At 41.7% G+C, this 27,668-nt stretch overlaps 2 protein-coding genes across 3 annotated transcripts in view; one reads left to right on the top strand and one right to left on the bottom strand.

Moving 5' to 3' along the window:
• Positions 1 to 359: 359 nt before the first annotated feature.
• On the bottom strand, positions 360 to 12,353 carry LOC123507153. Of its 2 annotated transcripts, none has more exons than XM_045259798.1 (6): positions 12,205 to 12,353; positions 10,291 to 10,433; positions 9,709 to 9,901; positions 9,354 to 9,436; positions 8,750 to 8,917; positions 360 to 5,905 (listed from the first exon to the last, which is right to left on the bottom strand). In XM_045259798.1, the coding sequence occupies exons 2-6, from the start codon at positions 10,375 to 10,377 to the stop codon at positions 5,381 to 5,383; spliced, it is 1,056 nt and encodes a 351-aa protein (XP_045115733.1). In that variant the 5' UTR covers positions 10,378 to 10,433; positions 12,205 to 12,353; the 3' UTR covers positions 360 to 5,380. The 2 variants fall into 2 exon arrangements, with proteins under 2 accessions (XP_045115733.1, XP_045115734.1); XM_045259799.1 differs by having other exon boundaries at positions 12,118 to 12,273.
• Positions 12,354 to 17,051: 4,698 nt separating this feature from the next.
• LOC123506924 overlaps positions 17,052 to 27,668 on the top strand; it is a 283,593-nt gene continuing 272,976 nt past the window's right edge. The window contains 1 exon segment of the mRNA XM_045259347.1: positions 17,052 to 17,280. The gene's annotated coding sequence lies outside the window, so the exon portion shown is untranslated.

Below are 27,668 nucleotides of genomic sequence, written 5' to 3'. Positions count from 1 at the left end.
AATAGCAAGGATGCATTTGTCACCTTTTATCATCCTCTTTTTCTTGAGTGGTAGAAGGTGGCAAAAGTTGCAACACTGAAGCAATGGGAGACTTTCGACAGTTAGATGACAGTTGATGAGAGAGAGAGAGAGAGAGAGAGAGAGAAGGAATGTATAAACAAAGAATTCTTGGTTCCTACTGGTCTCCTTCCTACTTTATTACCTCAAACTCCAATGCTTTTCAGAGTCTATGTCCCTTTTTCCTCCTGACATGTTTTTACCACCTAAAATCTAAATCTCAGCACATTACTTTATAGCATCTTGTCTTCCAGCCTCACCCTCCCCTGTGATGTGAGAGTAAGGATAGGGAAACCAGTGTGTCATAAGTGTTAGCAATATTGGCTGCTTGTTGGCATCAATACATACTTATACAGTCACAAGGATAGTAGTAATTCTTTAATTAAGCTCTATCTTAGAATTTTTATATCAAGGCTGAGCAGAATAAACCCATGTACATGTTCCAGTATGTAACACACACAGAGGAATATGTAGCCTTAGTCAAATTTGCACTCAGGAGAATAAAACAGTAGATAACAACACTAAATACAGGGTAATAGTTTTTTTTTTTTCCTTTTTGGTATCACAAGTATGGGTGGGTAACGTATATAATGTTCAGGTCATCTAAAGCAGGAGGATGAGGAGTGAGGGCCCAACATCCCATCATTGCATTAAAAAAGCGCACGCACGCACGCGCGCGCGCACACACACACACACACACACACACACACACACACACACACACACACACACACACACACACACACTCCCCCTACGTCCATTCTTCCTCCTTCCCATGACCTTTTTATCATCTATCAACAAAAAGAGTAACCACTGTCACCTCTGTAACTTTAATTTTTGTTTGAACTTTCCCTCTTCCTTCTCAGTACAGCAATAAAAGCCTCCTATTGTATTTATATCAATCAAAAACCAAACAAAGCTCATATATTGCACAGTCACCACTCCCGAAAACACCAAACCCTGACACTGACGCTGAGGACCCTGAGAAGGTTCGTGCATTAAGGTTCAACGCTTAATTGTTATGGTTGGATTTTCAATACAGATTAGATAAATCTAACTACAGGATAAATCACTAAAGTATATGTAATATATTTAAAAGACTGGACGAATAAATACTAAATAAATATATCAAACATACATAAAATGGGGCTATATATATTAGCCAAAAACAACCTTCATAAAATCACAGCATGTATATAATCCACAGTATCTGCTGGTAAAAGAACTCAAGCTAAGGGCATATGCAGTACTCAAAATACCAGTTTTTTTTTTTTTTTTACACAGAAAGCAAACTGCACCACACACCAACATAAGCAACTTTGGAATGATGACATGAAACACACATCACAAGCTGGAAAAGTCACACAACCCATGTGGCATGTGGCAGTTTGCTGGCCAAGCAGAGACAATGATTAAATTCCCTGTCCAGGATAATAATACTGTCTCCTGCTGACAACTCAAATTGAGCCTTTTTCTCTTCGTAATTCTTAAGTCTGCTTACCCACTCATCTTCCTTTTGTGGAAAATGGAGACACCAATAACAAAAAAAAATTCTGTAGCATTCCAACTCATATAATAAAGTAGCACATGTAAAATACTGTCTCAACAATTCCAATCAAAATACTTCAACCTGAAAGATCCAAATGACCCAAATGTCTTCTGGGATGATAATGTTTCAAATGCTATGATAGGAAATGGACTAAAAACTTAATGAATATGAAGACTAAGTTCTTCACAGTGGAAAAAAAAACTCTATTCTCCTTACAACAGTACAGGAACTAGTTATGAAATCTACTGGAACTAGTCATGAAATTTAATCTAAGTAAAACAGGGAAGAAAACTTACATGATGACTACACTGTTGAGTGAGAGGAAACCTAAAAACAAAGAATAGGTTGCCAGCATCAAACAGCAAGCTGGACTATACTGCTTTTGTCACTACACTGAAAATGTTCCCAGCCATAGCACAATGAGTAGCATTCCAGCACAAAAGATGCACAAGTGTTGTATCCTGTCTTCTGTACACACACTTGAGCTCACTGTCATGTCTACGGCATCAAAGAAACACTGAAAATTTATTCAAGAGCAGCATAAATTTTTGGCTTTGAGAACCATCAATAATTGCCACATCTCACAATAATTTCAGGGGCATTCATAACTTCAGTCATTAACATAAAAAGTGGCAGTGGCAGTGCAATTCACAGGCACAACTGACTCACAGTATAATGTTTTGCACTGGTGATGGTAGTTGTGTGGTTCTTGCATGCAGCCTGACTATTTTAGTGTGAAGCAGTGATCAACTTCCAATGTGTGTGAGTTTCCTCTGCAGTCACAAGTCAGCCAATATCAGTCACATCAACATGCATAGCTGGGTGAAGCTATCAATCACTGGTGGGTCCCTCGGCTGCCTAGTGTGAAGCTGGCTAGTGTGAATGAGCAGGTGTATCTTAGGGTGAGTCTGGTGCTCCCATTACACCAAGATGAACCTGGCTTAAAAAATGTAGTAAGAACTGGTGCAGAAATACCCAATCATGCCAACTATGAGTATGTAATAAGAGCACAACCTTGCTGTGAAACTCAATATGGCAAATAATGCTACTCCATGTCTACAGATAAAACAGATTCCTTATACCCCTCTTTACAGGGGTGAATTATGTGTGACTCTAACACTACTGGAGATATACAAAAAAGCTGCAGCAGCAATCCATGCAGCACCTTCCTCCAGCTGACACAAGTGGTGCATGAAGCTACCAAATGCTATTATAACAAATACCAGTCTTAACTTTCCACCAAAGCTAAGATTTCACATTGCATTACACTATAAATACTGGTGAGAGGTGCATATCAGCCCATCAACCGGCAGGACCACAAAAATTGTGTCGATATAGCAAAGCCTAAAGAGACGCTATAGTCCAGTAAGATCTATCCTTGTTTGGTATGATCATGGCCACGAGTCAATTAACACACTGCATTTATTTCCTTCGTGTTTAGAGTTTTCCTTCACTTCTAAGCCTTCTAATTTGCCTGAAATCTATTACCAGTAGATTGGGAGACTTAAGTATGATGGGGGAAAACACAAAACACAGTAGAGTATGAGTGGCAGGTTACAACCTCTGACCACACCCTGCCAACCTAACAAGAAAAGCTGGACCCTTGCCTTGGCTGATGGACTGGCTGCACACTTTTCACTCTCAGGGCCTGGCTGTTGCTGGTGCCAAGGACAGATAAGAAAACATGACAACCCTGAGAGTGAGTTCACTGTCTTTCTCACTGAAGGACCTGGAAAGCGTGCTGACAGCTGTGACAGTTCTGAATGTCAGTCAGTGGAAGATGTATTGCATAACTGCAGCTCATTAAAAATAGCTGTATCAATCTAAATAGTAAAGTAGTATACACACTGTGATAGCACATGAAAGAGCTTTATGGCTTTTTTTCAGTGTTTGCAATAAAGCAAGTTAAGTATAAATATATTTTTCTGTATCCATTTGTTTACATCTGCAAAAGATATTATCAAACTAGTTTTTATCTCTAATCATCACATGTTAACCATAAAAAATATGAAACTACTTCTAAGAAGTTAATACACTGACTTGCATCAACATCCAAGATGTATTATATGAAAAGCTGAAAACACCACAATTATGAATAATCTTGCAGACACAATAACTAAACAGAATATTGGTGAATATAGCTCAATAAGATAACACCAATATAGTACCTTGAGGCACTGTGTTTGTCAACCTTTATGCTTCCCAGGTAATGGAATGGTTGTAGATAGGTAGGTTCTCTCTTTGGTTTCTTCATAATGTGTGTGTATTGAATTCGTAAAGGTGTTTCTTCCTGTCCCCTGTGCCAGCCATAGTAGGATGAGAAAGTACAGACATACACTGACAAATACAGGACAAAAGACAGAGAACAAAGTATGTGAAAGTTGCTTGGGCCTGACATGCATAAAACAACCATCCTTCATCTGTCTGAGTACAACCCTTCACAAAGCAGTATAGCCTAATAAGTAGCTGCCATAAGTCAGTCCCACTAGGAAGGCATCACTACCAGACATGAACACCACTATGAGAGGACTAATCATACAGAGATGGTTCAGCAGCAGAATACACCATAACCACTTATGATTGCTCAAACCCTATATATGGCAGTGAGGATGAGATACTGAAGGTTGGCAAGGCAAAGAGAGGTTTGCACAGTTCCTGAAGGGCAAGAACATCAGGGAGGAGCAGAAGTAGTAGACACTTTTCTTGATGGGGAGCAGACCTGCAGTACATCAACAACTAAAAATTTGCAGAGAAGAGCAAAGAACTAATTTTCCTTACTGTACAGCATTATGCACTCAAAGTTTAGTAATGGTGGAGAGATACAAGCTCAAAAACAAATATCAAGAGGGAAATCAATTTCATTAATAGCCATGTAGCCAAACTCATGAGGAAAACATTGAGCTGTAACTATGTCAAAAATCTAAAGGACTATCTTTGAATCATGTTCATCTGCAGTGTAAAGAGAAAAAGTCAAACAAAAACTACTATAGAAGGGCAACATAATGTGAGACAAAACATGCAGGACTCTTAATCCATGCAGACTGCATCAATGAAAGTGATAGTGACCACTAAGACAAACAAGTGAACAGATTGATACCATCACAGAGCAGATGGCACATCAGTCAAAACACTAAATACCCAGATGCAGAGCACAGAACAAGGGCGCATAGCAGATGTGGCAGCAGTCATCATACAGGAATACAATACCCATTTGAAGACAAGGAGTGCTGTGTTGAAACTGCAACTGAAAGGACCATGTTAACTGGGTGTGTCATGGGAAAGTAGATAATGTGAATGAGAAGCATGACAAAGAAGAGAGGAAAGGGAAAATTGTTTGTTATGCTACAGATTTCCCAATGGATGAAGAAAAACAGCAAGACACTGCAATAAGATGCATGTGGAGGTGGATATGGGAGCAACACCATTAACAGCAGAGTGGAACAAGCCACAGAACACATTGAGACTTCAAGCTTCAAACCATGATTAGGTGAAGGGGTTAAACCAAGATAAATGGTAGGGGAAGAGGTACAATATAATTGACTAAGTAGCTGTTGTAGGTCAGGCTCTTGACATAATGGGGCATCACAGCTGAGGGTAAATGAGCAATTCAGACTATACTAGTTCAGCAGACAAATACCACAACTCACTCCAACCCTGCATATTACTCAGACCCTACACACACCACACAACTCAATGAGGCCCAAGCAAGCTTCACATCTGAGCATTTGAAATAGAAAAAACAACATTCATTAGTGGCTGGAGAGTGTCTTTGAGTTAATTGTTTTGGGAGGTGGGGAGCTTCACCACCAGAGGCACTCTCTCACCCACTGCCTCTGGAGGGCTGCAGGATCCCTCAGACCTGGTCTCTTGCTCTTGAGTGTCTCGAGTGGCAGTGTCTGTGTTTGAAGTGGCTGCTTCTGGAGTGGCTGCCTCCGGAGTGGCTGCCTCTGGAATGGCTGCCTCTGGAGTGGTGGGGCTGGATGTACCAGAGGAGGGGTTGGCAGGGGAGGGAACATGCAGGGTTGGGTTAGAGTGAGGTTCCTCCTGTGGGCCGGCGGAACTGGATGATGCCAGCGGGTCCATGCTCTGGTAAGGGGGAGGCATGGAGCCGCCGTGGGTGGTGGTGCCACTGGTGTCGTAGGGCGGAGGATACACTGCCTCAACAGGGACATAGCAGGAGTGGTAGGGTGGTGGTGGATCATCCTTCAGCGGGGAGGGGAAGGAGACGGTCATATCAGAGCGGCGGCGAGCCATGGCAATGACAGTCACTCGTGATGGGTTTCGTTCCTGCTGCAACAACTGTCAACAGAGAGGACACACATCAGCACCTTGCACAGTAAACCCTCCAAACCTCAGCCTAACAAGCAGAGAAAGAATTTCACTGATGCAGTCATAAGCTATCTTTTTTTTTATATAAGAAGGGAAAGGTGGCCAAGGACAACATAAGGAATTAAATGAAAAAGAAAAGCCCCACTTAGTTGCCAGCCCCCTTGCAGTTCTGAGAGAGTTAACCAATAAAAGGAATAAATATCTTGAAACCTCCCTCTTAAATGAAGTCACCTCATAGGAAGTTGGAAATACAGAAGCAGGTAGGGAGTTCTAGAGTTTACCAGAGAAAGGTATGAATGATTGAGAGTACTGGTTAACTATTCCATTAGAGTTGAAAAATGTAGGGATGAGAGGAAGCTTTGTGCAGCAAGGCAGGAGTAGGATGGGAGCCATGCAGTTAGCAAGATCAGAAGAGCAGTTAGTATGAAAATAGCAATAAAAGATAGTGAAAGATGCAACATTCCAGCAATGAAAAAGAGCCAGAAGACATTCAGTCAAAGGAGAGTTGATAAGATGAAAACCTTCTGATTCCATCCTATTTAATAAAGCTTTGTGAGTGGATTCCCTCCATACATGCAAAGAGTACTCCATACATGAGCAGATAAAGCCCTTGTACAGAGTTAACAGTTGGGGGGATGAGAAAAACTGGGGGACACATCCCAAAATGCTTAACTTATTGGAAGCAGTTTTAGCAAAAAATGAAATGTGAAGTTTCCAATTTAGATTATAAGACAGACTGAGGATATTCAGTGTAGAAGAGGGAGACAGTTGAGTGTCACTAAAGAGAGGATAGTTGTCTGGAAGGTTGTGTCGAGTTGATGGATGGAGAAACTGGGGTTTTGAGACATATGAAGATGAAGATGAAGCATTGGAGATATTTTTGAATAGATGCCAAAAATCTTGAGGGGAGCTGGATTTTGATAGACTTTGACATTATCTATCAATAGTCAAAGTTTTATAATCTGATAAGAAAATCCCTTCATAATATTGAAAGAAATCATGCTTGCAAGGGTGAAATTTGGGAGGGAAACTCGATTCTCATTCACACCTCTGCTGGCAATAAGGATATGACAGATAGCATCTCTATGGTGGCCAGTAAAACTGACAATCTTGTTAATCTTGAGCCCTTACCTCAGGTCCCTTTCCAGCCTGCATGAGATGGCTTCGACTAATTTTGTCCATTCAGTCATAAATGATTTTTTTTTTTTTTTTTTTTTTACGTAGGGAAGAGGGCCAGCCAAGGGCAAAAAAAAGAAAGTTACAAAAAAGCCCACTTGAGCGCTGGCTCTCCAAAGAGTACAAAAAGTGCCAAAACCGTCAGCCAGAATTAGGGGAGCAAATGCCTCGATACCTCCCTCTTAAAAGAAGACAAGTTGTAGGAATTCGGAAATACAGATGCAGGGAGGGAGTTCCAGAGTTTAACAGTGAAAGGGATGAATGATTGAGCGTACAGGTTAACTCTTGCATTAGAGAGTTGGACAGAATAGGGATGAGAGGAAGAAGAAAGCCTTGTGCAGCGTGGCCGCAGGAGGAGGGGAGGCATGCAGTTAGCAAGATCAGTAGAACAGTTACCATGAAAATAGCGATAAAATATAGAAAGGGATGCAACATTTCGGCGGTGAGAAAGAGACTGAAGACAGTTAGTCAGAGGAGGGGAGTTGATGAGACGAAGAGCTGATTCCACCCTATCAAGCAAAGCTGTGTGACTGGAACCCCCCCAAACATGCGAAGAGTACTCCATACAGGGCCCTTATACGGAGTAAGCAGTTGGAGGGGCGAGAAAAACTGGCGGAGACGCCTCAGAACACCTAATTTCATAGAAGCTGTTTTAGCAAGAGATGAGATGTGAAGTTTCCAGTTAAGATTATGAGCAAAGGACAGACCGAGGATATTCATTGTGGAAGAGGGAGACAGTTGAGTGTCATTGAAGAAGAGGGGATAGTTGTCTGGAAGGTTGTGTCGATTTGATAGATGGAGGAATTGAATTTTTGAGGCATTGAAAACTACTAGATTTTCTATTTTAGAAAGATCGGAAGTCAGGCGTTCCGTGGCGTCCCCGCGAGATCTGTTAATTTCCTGAAGGGTTAGACGTCTCTGAAAGAATGTGGAAAGATGTAGGGTGGTATCATCAGCGTAGGAGTGGATAGGGCAAGAAGTTTGGTTAAGAAGGTCATTAATGAATAATAGAAAGAGAGTAAGTGACAGGACAGAACCCTGAGGAACACCACTATTAATAGGTTTAGGAGAAAAACAGTAGCCGTCTACCACAGCAGCAATAGAGCGGTCGGAAAGGAAACACGAGATAAAGTTGCAGAGAGAAGGATAGAAGCCGTAAGAGGGCAGTTTTGAAATCCTTTATACTTTACAAGATGAAAATGGAGGAGTGGGTTAATCTGGGGACAAGTTTAATACTGCAGCTTTGTGTGGCCTTGAAGTACTGAGGCATTGTGGCCATCACATGATCACATTATTGTGATTAGCAGCACTCAGTCACCATGCAGGGCTGGGTAAAAGCATGCAGGTTTCATAGCAAGTGGAGTTAGGACCTGTTTGTGAAAAAATCTAAATGAGGGGTTGGAACTTCATCTGCTGATACTGTACTCCTTGTGTCCTGACACTCATAATAATTCACAAATCAGAGAGAGAGAGAGAGAGAGAGAAGAGAGAGAGAGAGAGAGAGAGAGAGAGAGAGAGAGAGAGAGAGAGAGAGAGAGAGAGAGAGAGAGAGAGAGAGAGAGAGAGAGAGAGAGAGAGAGAGAGAGAGAGAGAGAGAGAGAGAGATATGTCTATATATCAATAAGTGACTTGTCATACCTTAAGGTAAAAGGAGTTGACCACCATGAAGAGGTACATGTTCACCAGGAGCAGTGTAATGTTAAGGAAGAAGTCCTCGTGGCTCTGCAGGCCAATGATGCTCAGCAGACTCACTACCAGCAAGAACAGTTGCCACCACAGCCACGGGGCAATCAGCTTGGGCCGCTCCTGTCAGCACATCCACTTGTTAACTCTCACCAAGGATACATTTATCAGGAACACTGCATTATTAATAAACACATGCATTTAACAACTCCTCACCATTAAAAGTTCAAGACATGTGTCCCAGCACTCCTCAGACTAATCACATGTCAGAAGGTAACCCAATCCCCCTTTCCCTGTCCCTAACCACCTCCATCTTTCAGTGTTAAGTGAAGTCCACAAAATTATACACAGACTGTTCTAGGGTAATGTAACTTCAGAAAAAGATTGACATATTATCTGAAAATCTGTGGCCCATGAAAAGATCAGTGAATGACAACAAGAAAGAGGAACTACAAGTGATCATGTAATCATAATAACAATGTATAATTGCACATTCACTGTCACTGCAGTACTCCTAGATCTCTCTCACCAGTGGCGACAACACAGGTCTCGGTCTTACCTGGCGAGTGCCATGGATCATCAGAGCAGTCAGGATGAAGTAGATGAACATGATGAAGATTGGGATGACGATATACATGCGTGCTGTGCAAAGAAAAATAACGTCAGTGCATTGATCTTTTAGGAATGTCACACATTTCCAAGCAAGGACAAAATCACTCACCAAATGGTAATGAATGTCCTTTTTAAAAGTAACTAACACCTGAGCTAACATGACATCCTATCAATCAGACTGTCATGATCACTGTATCAATCCTGCAAGCTTTTTTACACACCACTTCCTGACCAGATATAACACCATCAGAGTACATACTACAACCTTTTTCTGTCACAATGATTATCTGGCCATGACTTACCCAGAGCAAGCACTCTTCCCTTGGGACAAGCTCTGAGCTCATCCCTGGCAGTCTCATAGTAGTCATACTTTGATTCATTGTGGATGGTGAATGCTGGGGATCGCATTGGCCTGGCTTCCTCACATTCCTTCACCTTCAGCTCAAATTCTATCAATATTCTGATGTACTTGAAGGTCTTCAGCATTGAACTAAACTGCAAACATCATAAGATGGATTAGAAAGGAGATTAAACACAATCTAGACTGATTCACTACTACAAACAACCTGCTTGAAACACAGTGTTTGCAGGCTCTAAATTTTAGGATCTTTTCTTCACCTTTTCAGCCAATTTTTGGTATATAAACATTTCATAGTCAGACAATAATTACAAACAAGTTCTTGCTGCCATGATATACAAGTTATTTACCAGAACTGGTGCACATATAAATAAGAGCAAGTCTGTCTGAACTCCTTTTCATAGTAGCTATACTAAAGTAATAAACAAATAAGGGTTTTGGACTCAGTGTGTGAGCACAACAACGAATGGTGGGTGAGGGAGCCAGCTGTGCCCTATGGAGCCCAGCAGCTTGGGACTTGACATACCAAATTGAGGAAGCCGATGATGATGGCTCCCCGCTGGAGGGGAATGCACCCCATGCAGGACTCAACCCGGCAGTTGCAGAGCGCCATGAGGCATCAGCGTGTGTGGGACGAGCTGACCTGATGGAAAGCTGCTCTTCACTTGACTGCAACAAAAATATGGACATCACTTAAAATGAATGAATGAAAATAGAAAACAAAATAACTTGCACTAAAAAACTCCTGTTATACAAATACTACATATATAATATATCTGTTGGATGCCCTGCTGTGAAGCACCATAGGAACAATAAGAAATTGATCCCAAGGTGGGATAAATTGGCTATAAGGTTGTAAGAAAATAGGGCGAGCTACAAGAAGCCATTACACTTACACATGTCAATCACTGTATGAAACATGTCTACTAATTTCCACTATCCTCACCATCCATAAATTTGTCTAATGGTCTTTTGAAGCTTCCTAATGACACAACATTAATAACCTCATTACTGAGTCTATTTATGAACACACATAAATTAAGTGCTCATTTCACTCATCAAAATAATGGCTTAATCTTTACAGTGATCTTAATGAAGGTGAGAACATGTGTACCTCAAACTAACAAATTTCATGGGACGATTGATAAGGGAAATGTGGGCTAGGTCTGTACTGCACCTAGGTTCATAGAGTTTGTGTTCACCTGACCCAACACTGATGAGGAAGATGCAGATGGGATCCTTAAGGTCAAAAATAAGACAGACCATGTAATTTCTTTCAACAAAAGGGGAAATCTTGGTAAGGGCAACAAAAATTACTAAACAAAAAGCCCACATAGATGTCAGTCCCTAAGCAGGTTTGAGAGAGAGAGAGCCAAAAGAATGGGATATTTTAAAACCTCTCTCTCAAATGAATTCAGATCAAAGGAAGATGGAAATACAAAAGTAAGTAGGGAGTTCCAGAGTTTAACAGATGAAAGCTGAATAGACGGATGGTAAAAAACTGATTGAAAAAGAGTTAGATGACTAGAGTAGACTGTTGTGAGCTTGTTGGACCAAAGTTAAAGGGGAACTGTAAGAGAAGACACGAGAATTAATTAAATAACTTTGGACCGATGATTTCAAGGTTATTTCTTGGCAATCTATTTATCTAATTATTAATTTATTTTATCTACTTATTTTCTTCAAACCATGATCAGCACAAAAGAACCAGATAAGAAAATCAATGATCTGAATTAACCTGAACCTGAATTAACCTAATTCATTGTAATCAAACCTAACCTAATCTTCAGCAAACCTAACCTAAACTTTAAATGAAAGCACTCCCATCACTTCAACATTATCAAAACACATTCAACAAGTAATCAATGTGGGAAGCTTTAAAAGACTATTACATATAAAAATAGGACCATGTAATACATAGGCTGGCATAATTGTATCTGACTCTTTACAAACCTGGATGGTAATATCAAAATAACAGCATTTCCATCTGAGCCATAGGTTTGGTCAGGCTAGATCATTTAGGTTCATTCATTTCACTGCTAATCCTTTCACTGTATAGGTCACATAAAAGAAAAAATAAATAAAATTATATTAAAAAAAATATTATAATTTTGCTCAGAAAGTCACTCTCTTAAAATGAACCACCAAGGAGTTACTCCCATGAAACACAACAGATGACACATTAATAGGTTTAAGTTTACAGTAGGTTTATTACACCAGAACAGCCGCGTGTAGGCCTATTGGCTCTTTACAAACACCATTCCTTCCCGGACTGGATCACGCAACACTTCTTACCAAATACCAGACAATAACTTGAAGGACACACTAATGGTGACAAATTACTCGCCATCACCTTTAGTATTCCATTTGTGTTCCTCATTAAGACACTGGTGGGCGTCAGTGAGTGTTGCACCAGTGTTAGAGGGGCGGCAACACTTACGTGGGAGCTCTGCAGCGCCGCGACACAACACCCGCACCTCCTGACGCAGGGTTCCTCTCGGCTGAGTTGCTTTATTTACAACAACAGCTGACATGCGCGGCGGCGGCGGCCCATCAAGCGCCTAGCCTGAAGCACTCCCGCCGCCATCTTGAACTGCTTTACTCCTAACTTCAATATTTTTTCTTCTATTCTCCCAATTACAGGAGACTAAAATACGATAATCCAGCCACAAGTTCATATTTCTTGCTTTCCTCTATTTACAACACCAGGTGGCATGCACAGTAATGTTGTGTTTCCAGGCTGATGGTCTGAAGTACACCTACCGCCATCTTGACAAGCCCTACTCATTAGCTCCACTACTGTGTTGCCTATCAACACAATTACCTGATGACAGAAGACTGAAATACTAGAGTAGCCCGTATTCTGTAACATAATATAGATTATTTCATTAAAAAAAAATGTGTGTGTGTGTGTGTGTGTGTGTGTGTGTAATTCACCTCGGTCGTCTGCTGGTCACCTGTGTGTTATTCACCACGGTCGTCTGCTGGTCACCCAGCCAACCTTTCCCCTACGGAAAGAGCCCAGAGCTCGTAGTGACCGATCATCGGGTAGGACCGAGACTACACCACATTTCACACACCAGGAAAGCGAGGCCACAACCCCTCGAGTTACATTCCGTACCTATTTACTGCTAGGTGAACAGGGGCTACACATTAAGAGGTTTGCCCATTTGCCTCACCGCTTCCCGGGACTAGAACCTGGGCCCTCTCGATTGTGAGTCAAGCGTGCTAACCACTACACTACGCGGTGTGTGTGTAATTCACCTCGGTCGTCTGCTGGTCACCCAGCCAGTCTTCCCCTTTACGGAGCGAGCTCAGAGCTCATAGACCGATCTTCGAGTAGGACTGAGACCACAACACACTCCACACACTGGGAAAGGGAGGCCACAACCCCTCGAGTTACATCCCGTACCTATTTACTGCTAGGTGAACAGGGGCCACACATTAAGAGGCTTGCCCATTTGCCTCGCCTCACCGGGACTCGAACCCGGCCCTTTCGATTGTGAGTCGAGCGTGCTACCCACTATACTACGTGTGTATTTCACCTCGGTCGTCTGTTGGTCACCCAGCCAGTCTTCCCATTTACGGAGCGAGCTCAGAGCTCATAGACCGATCTTCGAGTAGGACTGAGACCACAACACACTCCACACACTGGGAAAGCGAGGCCACAACCCCTCGAGTTACATCCCGTACCTATTTACTGCTAGGTGAACAGGGGCCACACATTAAGAGGCTTGCCCATTTGCCTCGACGTGTGTGTAATTCACCTGGGTCGCCTGCTGGTCACCCAGCCAGTCTTCCCCATTACGGAGCGAGCTCAGAGCTCATAGACCGATCTTCGGGTAGGACTGAGACCACATCACACACTCCACACACCGGGAAAGCGAGGCCACAACCCCTCGAGTTACATCCCGTACCTATTTACTGCTAGGTGAACAGGGGCCACACATTAAGAGGCTTGCCCATTTGCCTCACCGCTTACCGGGACTCGAACCCGGCCTTCTCGATTGTGAGTCGAGCGTGCTAACCACTACACTACGCGGTGTGTGTGTGTGTGTGTGTGTGTGTGTGTGTAATTCACCACGGTCGTCTGCTGGTCATCCAGCCAGTCTTTCCCATTACGGAGCGAGCTCAGAGCTCATAGACCGATCTTCGGGTAGGACTAAGACCACAACACACTCCACACACCGGGAAAGCGAGGCCACAACCCCTCGAGTTACATCCCGTACCTATTTACTGCTAGGTGAACAGGGGCTACACATTAAGAGGCTTGCCCATTTGCCTCGCCGTGTGTGTGTGTGTGTGTGTGTGTGTGTGTGTGTGTGTGTGTGTGTGTGATTTTCACTGTAGAGGAGGAGGAGGAGGAGGAAGAAGAGGAGGAAGTACACACACACACACACACACACACACACACACCGCGTAGTGTAGTGGTTAGCACGCTCGACTCACAATCGAGAGGGCCGGGTTCGAGTCCCGGCGCGGCGAGGCAAATGTGCAAGACTCTTAATGTGTAGCCCCTGTTCACCTAGCAGTAAATAGGTACGGGATGTAACTCGAGGGGTTGTGGCCTCGCTTTCCCGGTGTGTTGTGGTCTCAGTCCTATCCGAAGATCGGTCTTTGAACTCTGAGGTCGCTCCGTAATGGGAAAGACTGGCTGGGTGACCAGCAGACGACCGTGGTGAATTACACACACACACACACACACATACACACTCACTCACTCACTTATTCACCAGTGGCGCAATCATCTGATGAACAAACGTAATGTTTAAACGTTAAATTTCCTCATGCCTTGCAGAAAGACAATCTGACATACACACAGACACACACACATATATATATATATATATATATATATATATATATATATATATATATATATGTGTGTGTGTGTTTCACTGTTTGATCTGCTGCAGTCTCTGACGAGACAGCCAGACGTTACCCTACGGAACGAGCTCAGAGCTCATTATTTCCGATCTTCGGATAGGCCTGAGACCACGCACACACCACACACCGGGACAACAAGGTCACAACTCCTCGATTTACATCCCGTACCTACTCACTGCTAGGTGAACAGGGGCTACACGTGAAAGGAGACACACCCAAATATCTCCACCCGGCCGGGGAATCGAACCCCGGTCCTCTGGCTTGTGAAGCCAGCGCTCTAACCACTGAGCTACCGGTGTGTGTGTGTGTGTGTGTGTCAATGACGAGGGAATAAAATTCAAAATTACACGTTCAAGGAAGTTTCTAAGGAAATTTCATCTTCACTTAACGGAATCTGGCAACTGTTATAAGGAGCTAAAATTCCCCGCTGAGGAAGCACTGCCCCACTGCCCTCCCATCACGTCGATCAGAAACAAGCCACAAAGCTGTATAATTACTGTCCTTCATTTCTCATTCCCTCTTTCCGTTGCTGCTACCACTCTCCAACAGTCCTCCTGTCTCTTGCCTCCTTCCTTCCTTCATCCTTTCGCCTGGGTGACACTCGCGATAAAGGCTGAACTCAGTAGAAAGCTGTAACATTTTCATCTTTTTCTCTCCACGACGTGCCTGTCCAACTCTATACAACTTTTCTCCTACAAACACTCCTCTCGAGGAAATCTGTTACTTCACTGCAAGGTGCTGAGAACAATATAACAGGGAAGGACATCACAGTGAAAGATCGCGCAAACTGACGTCACATGCTCTTTTGTGTGTGTGTGTGTGTGTGTGTGTGTTGACAGTCCGTAGAGGTGTGTGCACTGCGTGGCGGTCGGGATATGGCTCTCACTCAGCCTTGCGGTGCAGCTCAAAATACTTCCACTCTAGTCTTCCCTATGTTTGTTGTTCTGCTAGACGAAAATGTTAACTAGCAATATCCAGTACTTACCCGGCCATCCTGCGTCGTTTTGATTTGACAACTACTTCAGGAAATGCATCGTTATGTCAATACTAGAGTCTATGCATAAATACGGATATCTCCTTGCTTAAAGTTTTATATTAGATTATGTTCTTATTAAAAACTATATAAGCTTCACGTAGAGGAGAATGAAGCTACCCCAAAGCTAACTCCTAAAATGATTACAGCTGGTTCCTGCGAGGACGACACAGCATCGGCAGTCAGACTATATTTAGAACATGCACCGGCCTATACTAGGTTGAATTGTACGTGTGTAGCCTACTCAGCCTGCAATGTGACGCAACGTTCAGTGCACACCCTACATCGGCCACTCTAACTAACTCAGAACAACAGGTTACACACACGCTATGTTGTTCTATGATACTGCAGACAGCTCTGACACACACACACACACACACACACACACGCGCGCGCGCGCGCGCGCGTGCACGTTGCATAGTACAGCACCATATGAGGACAGTACATCGGCACTCACATACTTTCCAGCAGGCCCAGCAGAGCTTAGTCGGTGCAGTGCAAACTTCCTCCGCGCCGTGTCTAGCCCTCATTCCTCTCCTTATCTCGTTATATGCAACAGTCAACACGTCTGTATACTTTGCATATACTCTTGTCCCTTTCAGGTGTTCTCTGTTATCTTCACTTCCTGTATCTGTCAAAACGTGAATAATCTATGGAAAAGACGTAAAGAAATGAGTGATTACGTGCAGTAGACACCACGCAAAAACTAGTCATTTTCTCTCCTCTGTGACTTCCTCTTATTTTAGCCGTCTGATCCTCCTCCCGTGGTATCAATAACCTTAGAGTACGAAATATTGAAGCGGGAGAAAGTGTGTTTTTGGAACAGGCTCGCTCTACTACTACTAGGAAGGGCTTAGGGAAGATGGTGCGTGTTAGAAATAAACATATAAACAGGTTATCCCGCTTGATCTCTCGCTAAGTATGTAGTATTATAAACATTTGAGTGTTGTTGTGCGTTCTAGTTTTAAATATTCCTCTTCACCATGAATTCATCTTGCATTGCTTACTGGTTTATTCTTTTACAATTTTTTCCTTCCCTGTACTCGTCCAGGTGCCCGCATGACTGGTCAGGAGGTGGTGTAATCAGCAGTGGTCAGAAATAACCTGTGACCATTCATCGGGTTCAATGGAGAAGGTGGCTTGACACTGTGCCGCCCTGCCAGACGCCCAACTTTCAAACACATTTCCTGGCAACATTAGAAACCCTGAAATGTTACTAGGTGAATGAATGAATGAATGAATAAATGAATAAATAGGACCATAGGCTTATCATATGGCTTTGTGAGATAGGAGGGATGGTACGGTTGTGCAAACTTTAAACGATAACTTTTGTTTTGGGTCTCACGCCGGCAGCATTTCAGCCTCAGAGAGTGTTCAGGGAGCGGAGTGGAAGGTGTTGTGGTGTGGCCCGGCGGGAGTGATACAATGTGACTTCAGTGTTTCCAAGCATAGCGACCTGGCATGTGCGTGGAGGTGTTCCGTGTGAAGTGCAGTGAGACAGTCCTTGCCGCGGCTTGAGACACGAACTGGAAGGGCCGTCACTTGGACACTTAACAAGCGGAACACGTACTGGTTATTTGGTAGTTCAACACGAGGGTGAGTAATGACCCCTTCCTTGTTAGGTTGTTATCCTCTTCCTTGCTCTCCCTCCTTCATTCCTTAATTAATTAATTTATCTATATTTATTTTCTTGTTTGCTTATCCATGAATGTTAATTTCTGTCGGTATATGAAGATTATTTTTATTTATTGGTTTTATCTATTTTTACGATTCTCTCTCTCTCTCTCTCTCTCTCTCTCTCTCTCTCTCTCTCTCTCTGTGTGTGTTATGGAGTGCTGTTAAAACCAATGTGAGTATGTATCAATATATGTGATGATACACGTGTCATGAATTCGTGTGTGTGTGTGTGTGTGTGTGGACAGCATGTCATCGCAGAGCCTTACACAAACATTTACTTTCACGACACAGCCTTCATGTGGAGTACCAGCCTAACATTTCACTACACTGCCGCATGTCATCTCCAGTGGCTCAGTACACCTTCCCAACACTGCACACTTCATAGCTAGGTTCCCAGTAACTCCTCGCCCATCAAGGCTCCATTTACGTCGCCTAGTAACAATGTGGCAGGAGTCTGGATACGTGAGGGAGGTGGAAGCGTGATTTAACCTCTTCAATACTAGGACACATTTTTACCTTGAGATTTGTGTAAGATTAGAACATTTTATTGACATTAGGAAAGGTTTATGGAGGTCAGAAGATTTATGGCCACAGTCTTCATTTAACTGCTAACTGCCAAAATGAGGTATAGTATTTCTTTGACTGTATCCATTTTTTTTTATAATCCATTTGAATCTGATCCTTTTTATCTAGTTAAGTATCTTTGTATCAGGCCAGCCTTTTAATTGCGAAGCTACACCATTTGAGTTCCATTTCTTGTTTTTTCCCATGTAATCCTTCACTTTTTTTGATAATCCTTTTAAAAGTGATAGAATTCTTCGTACATACTTGAAAATATTACTAACAGATCCTTCTTTTCATTGCGTAACCACAACATTGAAGTTACTTATTTTTTATTTTTTTCTTGCAATAGTCCAGTTGAAACTTATAGAATCCTTTGTAATTAAAGATTGGATTCCTCTTTCCATTATGTAACACTAATTTTTTCCTTGCATTTTACTCATATATGTAATGATCCTTGTCAAACTGCTTAAGTCCCAGGTATTTGAAGGATTTTAATATCAGATTCTCCTTCCTTTTACGTAACTGCCATATCGAGATTACATTGCTTATTTTTTCCCCCTCACATTTTATCCCTCTATGTAATGAACCTTGTCAAACTCATAAAAATCGATAGTACTTTCAAGATCTTGGTATCATGTTCCCTTTTGCTTTACGTAACTGTCACATTGATGTTACCTAACTTACTTTTTCCCTCGCACGCCAATCCCTCTTTTGTAATGTTTTTTTTTTCATTCTTTTTTGATCTGGGATAATCTCCAATATTTCAAGGTTTTGGTATTAGATCTTTCGCATTATGTAACTTTCATGTCAAGGGGTTGTATAGTTTTCATCTTTTTCCAGCTCATTTTATCCCTTTCTTGTTTATTATTGTGATCTGATGAAAGTTCGTATTTACAGAATTTTTATTAGTATTGGATCCTCTCGTTTCTTTTAAGTTTTTATCAAATTTTCTTTAGCATTTCTCGTTTTCTTTGATCTTTTTCTCATGCTCTTTTTTTTTCTTTCTTTCCATCTTTTCTATTCGTTCGTTTGGCTCATTTAATCATTCTCATCATCCTCTTCCTTATCTTCTCCATCTTCTAGTTATTTTATTTTCTATTTATTTAGATTTTGTATTTTTTTGTCATCACGGTGGATTTGCATTGTGGTAGATAAATGTGTAGATAGACAGACGTGTAGTAGATAGACAAGTAGGTGTATGTAAATAGATGGATAGATAAATGTGAACGTATTATGAAAGACAGATAGATAGTTATGAATGGACACAAGACAGACAGATAGATAGATAGATAGATACAGATAAGCAAACAGATGATATAACGCATGTACCGTACTCAGGAGAGAGAGAGAGAGAGAGAGAGAGAGAGAGAGAGAGAGAGAGAGAGAGCAAACATGGCTAGACACACAGTACGTCCAGGCCAGGAAGTGACTGCATCAACCTGACCTAATGAATGTTAATTTAGGTGCGGAAGTGTCCCGATCATGTTTGTCCGCCCCTTACCTGTGTGTGTGTGTGTGTGTGTGTGTTTGTCTCGGATTGCTCCTTACCTGCGTGTGTGTGTTTATTTGCGCGCTCACCCATCCATTCATCTATTCTCTCTCTCTCTCTCTCTCTCTCTCTCTCTCTCTCTCTCTCTCTCTCTCTCTCTCAGCAAGACTACATTAATCTACATAGCCACACATTCTATACCTGTATGTCTATCTGCTTATCTATTTATTTATTTATCTATCTACCTACCCATTTTAATTTTCATCTACCTTACCCTTGGTTGGCTTATTCGTCTGTCTGTCTGTCTCTGTCTGTCTGTCTGTCTGTCTGTCTGTCTGTCTGTCAATCTGCGTGTCTTTCTGTCTGTCTGATTGCTATGTATAATGATGAATATGAAGAATTAACTCGAAAAAGCCAGACAGGTCATCATCACTTACACCACCACCACTACCACCACCATGACCACAATACAGTCACAATTACCCTTATTATGGTGACGACATTTCAAACTAACTACAGTGAAGGGGGACGGTGCTGTAACTGTATAACTGGCGGTGATTGTGATGCTGGCCGGGTACTGGGACACCGGGAACAGGTTCAGAAAGCCAACTGGACAGGTGAAAGGGAAAGAAAAGGTGGGTGGAATCCTTTAAATAATGTTCAAAGGTTACTGTGATCTCTTTCCTCTCCTTGGTGTGGCCGCAGGTGTGATCCAGAGAGAGAGAGAGAGAGAGAGAGAGAGAGAGAGAGAGAGAGAGAGAGAGAGAGGGGGGAAGGAGGGAAGGAGGGAAGGGAAGAGAGTGAGGGAAAGAAAGAGGGGAAGATGGATGTGTGTGTGTGTGTGTGTGTGTGTGTGTGTGTGAGAGAGAGAGAGAGAGAGAGAGAGAGAGAGAGAGAGAGAGAGAGAGAGGGAGAGGAGGGAGGGAGGGAGAGATGTATGCTGTCCTTTTACATCACATGAAGGCGACCCAGCACACCTCTTAAGGGAATCACTGAAGAATGTGGCGGTGTTTGTTTTTTTCATACGTGTAAATAGTTACCCTCCCATACAAGCCTCGAGGAATGCTGATCATGCGGCCCCAAAATGACCCACATTGATGGATACGTGTAATGACCAAGCCTTAATAATGTTTCTCGTACTATTCCATTGTTAAAACTACATTGCAAAGTCTCCAATTATGCCTGCTCTCCAATATTTTAGTTTTGGTATTTCGTGTTAAGAGTTACTGCTTGTCTAATTTGTGTTACTCTTGTCGTTTTAATTATTACGGTTTATTTACATGCGTTATTCGATCAAAGGCAGAGATAACGGTTCCCAAATGTCAAATATAAAGTAAATCGTTATAAGGTGCCGTCCTAGCATTGACAAACTAGTGAAATCGTGCGTAAGGGAATGAATAAATAAGATATGATAAATAGATGAAGAGATAAGCTAATACATAAAAAAGATAAAAGAATCGAATATGTAAGACGTTGCATAAGAAAGGAAAGAATCGACCAAAGTACAGTTCACATTTTAAAGACTGAGGTAGACTGAGGTGATTAATTGCTTTGTACACCTGTGTTTGAAACGCCTCGCCTGCTGTAACACACTTGTCAGCCTCATATAATAGGCCTAGGTGGTGCCACGTATAGGCCTGATGGGTTTTTTCACCTTCCGTTGCTTTTTTTTTTTTAATCTTCTAATGACATTGACACTATGGAAATAATATTCTTGTTCTGTTATATTTCTATTCTATTTCATTATCTATTTTTCTTTCCTTTTACTCTTCCTTCTCGTTTTTATTCGTTAATTCCCTGTATTATTTTTCCCTTTTGATGATTACGAATCTTCTCTGAATCCGATAAAAAGAAGGATGAAAATGAAAACTCGCTTGAAAATCTTAATAATATTCACTACAGCTTAGTAAAAGTTGCCAGTGAAGGATTTGGGTCTGCATATTCTGTTTACTGTCACTTTTCTCTCCTCTTCCCGTCCTTTCCTTCCCTTCCCCTTTCCTTTGCTTTTCTTTCCTATCATTTTCCTCATTTTCCTACCTTTCTCTACTTTACACTGTCACTATTCTCTCCCCCCCTTCCCTTCCCTTCCTTTCCTTACCCTACCCTACTTTTTTCCTCCCTTGTCTTCCTTTCCCCTCATCTTACCTATACTTTTCCTCTCTCTCTCTCTCTCTCTCTCTCTCTCTCTCTCTCTCTCTCTCTCTCTCTCTCTCTCTCTCTCTCTCTCTCTCTCTCTCCTTTGTATTCATTTCCTTTTTAGTTTTCTTATTCCAACTCACATTATCCTCTCTCTTTTTCTTTTAGTTCATATCATAGTTTATAATCTCCCTTCCCTTTCCTTTCCTTTCCTGTCCCATCAGTTCATCTTACAACTTTCCCTCTTATCCTCTTTTCCTTAACTTCTACTTTTCCTTTCTTCCTCCGGTTCCTGTTCTGTTCTTTCCTTTACTCGATATTGTTTTTACCCTCTCTTCTCTTCTCCTTTCCCTTTCCTGTCCCATCAGATTACTTCATTGCTTGCCTTGTGTTACTGTCCCTTTCTCTTTTCCCTCTCTGCCACTTACTCTCCTCATTTCTTCTCTCTTCACCAATTCTCCTCTCCTTATCCCTCCCTCCCACTGTCTTTCCTTCAGCTTACATCACACCTCATTATTCCTTTCTCTTCCACTTACCCTTCTTCTTTTATTTCCCTCTCCTTCTACCTCCTGTTCCCCTCTCCCTCTCCCTCTCCCTCGTGCGGTGTGAGGAAGAGGTCAGTGTGTTAACCTTTAGGGTGAGTTGGCTTCCCTGTTTCTCTCCGCCACCTGGACACGAACTGGAGAGAAGCAGGTAAGTCAGTCTCGCCACGTTTCAAAACTTACTTTAAATTCTGACGACTAATTTTAACTCTTTGGAAACCGGTACTTCAGTGGATCTCTTTTTTCTTATGATTTTGTTGCCCTTGGGTGGCGCTTCTGCTATTTAAAGGAGTAGGGAAACACTAAAAATATAAGGAAATAAAGGCTTCGTCACGTAAATGTTTACGATAATAAGGCCTGTAAGGAATTTATGGATATTTTAAGAATCTGTTTTTCCGTTGATTTGTCTTGTAGTGTATTCATTGAGGTGGTGATGGTGATGGTGGTGGTGGAGGTAGTGATGATGATGGTACTGGTGGTGAATGCTAAATGGTCGTACAGTTCTAAGCCACTCTCGTAACAAAATAATCAAAAAAAAAACTATGGATGATGATGATGATGATGATGATAATGGTGAATGCTAAATATAAATATAAACTGTCACTCCTGAACTGAACCGAAGTTATCTGAATCGAAGATGGTGATGATGATGATGATGATGATGATGAGGAGGAGGAGGAGGAGGAGGAGGAGGAGGAGGAGGAGGAGGAGGAGGAGGAGGAAGCTAAAACCAAACGTAATTTCTCCTTAAGTCTCACCTTAAAACAGAAAGAAAACAATGTCTGCAAATCACCAGCAGAAAAGAATGAATAAATAAATACATAAAAAAAAAATCATTTTAATAACGAAACTTCACCTGACTGCTGGCGGTGGTGGTGGTGGCGGTGATGGTGATGATGGTGGCGGTGATGGTGATGGCGCCTTTAATCACCGCTGAGTGCAGCAACAAGGTATCACTCAATAGTAATTTGTCGTGTGTGGTTAGACTGACCACTACTCACATTAAGACAAATCCAGACTGTCAGCTGATCACGCGGATTGAGGGAGAGGGAAGAGGGAGAGGGGGGGAGGAGAGCGCTGTACCCACGAGTAATCAAAACTCTTTATCTGTCGTAGTACCACTGTCATTACCAGTGGTTTGATCTAGCGGTGTTCAGTTACTCGAGACACACCCCAGCAGGAGCCCAGGTGAAGCGAGGCATGGTCAGGTTCAAGTAATCGCTAATCACGGTCATTGAGTAACATATCTCGCGTCTTCACTGTGCCTGCCGTTCTCCTCTCACCATCGTGGCTCCTGACGCGTTTATCACTCATTTGTCAGCTATTGTGAGGGGACAGTCGGGATGGGATGCGTTTAACCACTTCGGTACCATGATGCATTTCTATATTCATTCTCTTTACTATTCAATGATTTTATACAGCTTCAGAAACTCATGTGGGGGGATTAAAATTGTGAGGACTGTGGCCATTAATCTTCTGACCTCGGTAGACCCTTCCTAATGTAAATAAAATCGTCTAATCGTACACAAATCTCAAGGTAAAAATGTGTTCCTGTATTGAAAGGGTTAAGCTTGTTGTTGGTAGATGTGTGGTTAAGTTGTTAGTGCTGAATAATTAGGAAGCCTTAAAACTTGAGTCAAATTTATGGATGTAGATGTTAGATGGAAATGGTGGGTTAGTATATTTCATTTAAGGGAGTGCCATGTGTAGGCCAGTAGTCACTAGTTACTTAGAGTAGAGTAAGTAAAGATTAAACAATACTTGCGACTTTAATTATTTCATTGTAAAGAAAACATCGTAGATTTATGTATTAGTGACATGAGTTTGGCAGTTCACGAGAAAACGATACAGTAATCACAAAACAGTGGACTATGTGAAGAGGAGCAACACCACGTCTGCCTCACTAGTAGTCTGCGGGGGTCTCAAATTTAGATACTTCTGAAATGACATTCAGGTAGCCGAGAACAACAAAGGAATACACAAACATTAATGAAGGTGACAAACTAGCAGTGGGAATGGTGGAGAAAGGCACTACATATGAAGAGAGAAAAGACCAGGAAGTTACTAGAAACACGTAATCCTTGAAAGCGGGAACCAAGATTGAAAATAACACCCTACATCAAGACAGTGAATAAATTAAAACACAGGAACGGACAACTTAGAGGCAAACCCCGAGGCATTACCTTACATAGACAACGGGGGAATATTATAACATTGCCTTGGCTACAGTGCTGAATGGATGCTTGGGGGACAGCTGGTGACACTGGGATGGAGTGCTTTGTTGTGGCTGACCGAGGCATTATATTACGTTGGCTGCGCGCGTTAGGCACTGATAGGGTATAAGGTTCCCGCGAAAGGACCAGAAGTGCGATGGCAGGCGGCACGTGGAGCAGAGGATACGGAGGGGCAGGGTAGGGGTGGGGATGTCTTAGGATTACGTGGGTTATGCAATGGTCCCGAGTCACAACTGAGGTAATAAAAATGACGATAATAAGAGGAGGATGAAAATGAAGGGAGGCATGAAAGAACCGTGTCTTTAATATGACTTGTTGGATTTGTAATGTGATATGAGGCTAGAGAGAGAGAGAGAGAGAGAGAGAGAGAGAGAGGAGAAAAGGTAAAAATGAAAAAAATATGGGAGGAGAATGAAAGTAAAATATAAGGAAAATAGATGAAACAAAATTGAATGAAGAAATAGACATATTAGATAGATAGACCAAATGAAGGAGGAAATAAAAAAGTGGAACATAAAAGCTAACAACGATAAAGATGGAGAAGGAGAGAACGGAACAAAACCAGAAAATAAATAGATAAAGGAGGAGGAAGAGGAGGAGGAGGAGTAGGAGGAAGTAGGTGGAGAGGAAGAAATTAAAGAAGGGAACTGTGGTCTGGGCGAAGGAAGGAAGGAAGGAAGGAAGAAAGGAAGATAGGAAGGACGATAGGAAGGAAGGAAAAGAGGAAGAAATTAAGGTTGTAGGGAGAGAAGGAAGGAACAAAGGAAGACAAAATGGCTTAAATGAAGAGGAAAGAAAAAAATAAGGAAGGAAGGAAGAAAAGAAAGAAAGAAGAGAAGGAAAGGAAGGAAGGAGGAGGAGGAGGAGGAGGAGGAGGAGGAGAAAGGAAAGATAGGTAAAAAATGCAGAAAGGAAGAGGAACGAAAGAAAAAGTGAGGAGGACAGGAAGAGAAGGAAACTGAGGAGGAGGGAGGCAAGGAAGGAAGATAGAAAGACTGAAAGGCAGGGAAAAATAAGAGAAGGAAGGAGGTAAGGAAGAAAATGAAGAGTAAGAAAGTAAAGAAGAGTAAAAAAAGGTAGGTAGAAATTCAGAAAGAAAGAGAAAAGCAAGAAGGAAGAGAAGGAAAGCAAGGTAGAAAAAAAAAGATAGGCAGGGGAAAATAAGAGAAGGAAGAGGTAAGGAAGATAATGAAAAGAAGGAAAGTAAAAAAAGCGTCAAAGAAAGAAGGTAGAAAGTCATAAAAAAAAAAAAGGTAGTAAGGAAGAGAGGGAAAGCAAGGAAGGAAAAAATCAGATAGGCAGAGGAAAGTAAGAGAAGGAAGGAGGTATAAGGAAGGATTATTGAGGTGGTTACTCTCAGGATATTTCTCAGCAGGTGTAGGAGGGGAAGTTGTGGAGTTGTGTGGCTTCCCTGTGCATACTTGACCTGCTTAACTGCTTACCACACACACACACACACACACACACACACACACACACACACACACACACACACACACACACACACACACACACACACACACACACACACACGGGAAAAGCACACAAAAGTAAAATAACAAGATAAAGAGAAAGGAATGAGGGAATGAACACACACACACACACACACACACACACACACACACACACACACACACACACACACACACACTCACACACACAGAGAGAGAGAGAGAGAGAGAGAGAGAGAGAGAGAGAGAGAGAGAGAGAGAGAGAGAGAGAGAGAGAGAGAGAGAGAGAATGTGTAAAGTATATCTTATCAGCACGTAATTAAAAACAAGATAAACATACCTAATGCCTTTCTTATCAGTTCATACCTCGCAAGAGAGAGAGAGAGAGAGAGAGAGAGAGAGAGAGAGAGAGAGAGAGAGAGAGAGAGAGAGAGAGAGTATTGCAGCATCATAATGTCATCTGGCCTCCTTTACGTTTAATGCTTCTTCCAAACGCAACTTAAAGCAAATAGATGAATAAAATAATAAATAAAGAAAGAATAGAAGGAAAAATAAGAAAAACATACATAGATAAGATAAACGATAAGATAAACGCGTGTGTGGTTAAAATTAACAATAATAATGAATAAAAAATGGAAAAAAAATAAAAGCAGCTTAAAGTATATAAATAAATGAATAAGAGTAAATAAATAAAGAAAAGGGGAAAAAAATAGAAGAAAAGAACATCATAGGAAGTATACCGAGATAAGATAACGTGTGTGATGTGTACAGTTAAATTAAGCAATATTGAATAGAAATGCAAAAAAAAAAAAAAAAAAACTGCCTTTGGATATAATGAAGGAAGAAAGGTGAGGGAAGACGTAAACAAGTAAAAGGGATTAATTTGTAAGATTGATAAGTTTTGCATCATATTATCTTACCTTACTTGCTTTCTACATGGGCTAGTAATGAAAAGCTACGATAATCCGTCCCTTAAGAAGCACTAGTTACAAATACATACAAATAGATTAATAAATGTGCTGGTCTATTACATTTTTTCTTACAAATAGCTCAATAGATGTGTTGGTCTGTTGCATTTTATTCCAGCTCCAATTTATGCCTTGTGTTCATGTGTAAAGATTAATGTATAGGCTTTCTTACTAATTTCTTTCACTTATCCTCTCATTTTCTTGGGTGTTCTGAGAAATGAGCTTACGATCTTATTATTTTTCTTTGAGCATCTTTTATATTCTTAAGTTTTCTGTAAATTTGAATGTGTATATTAATTGTCTTTTCACTTGCCCGTATGAAAAGTAACGTATAGTCCCTGTTTTTCATTTAACATCCTTCATTTCTTATGTTTTACGTATATAAAGATAGATAAACACATTAATTAGCTTAGGTTCTATGTAAAAAAAAAAGCGGATTATATAGACATATTTCTTTCACCTTCCTTTATTTTCTTACTTCTCATGAAAAGCCTAACACTTTACGTTCTCATATAAAAACAGTTCACGGTTATTACTCGTGTACACTTTTCACAATACCAAGCGCGTCGTCACAGTGTCACGGTCGTTAGGTCTGCTGCCACAAAAACTGGCGGCGCGTGTCCAGCTTGTCTCTTGAGTGTGCGCTGCGTCAGGGAAGAGAAATATAATAACCTTTGTAATGGTGAAGAGTTGGAATGTCTTAAGTTTGTGACGAGCCTTGCAATAACATGGAGGCGCGAGCGTGATAGGGCAGCGGGCCATTCACGCTATCAATTGCTGGCGTGAGGGTCAAGGTGGTGGGTAATAGTAATGGTGAAGGGTAATAGTTGTTGTGATGGTAAGAGTTAATGGCAGTAATGATTCCGCCATCGTCTCTATTGGTTTTAATGTTTCTGGTAATACCTCTGCTACCGTAAATCATG

The sequence above is a fragment of the Portunus trituberculatus genome, chromosome 21, assembly GCF_017591435.1.
Source record: "Portunus trituberculatus isolate SZX2019 chromosome 21, ASM1759143v1, whole genome shotgun sequence".
NCBI lineage: Eukaryota > Metazoa > Arthropoda > Malacostraca > Decapoda > Portunidae > Portunus > Portunus trituberculatus.
The sequence above is the reverse complement of the archived record's forward strand: the minus strand, read 5'-3'. Positions and strand labels throughout refer to the sequence as shown.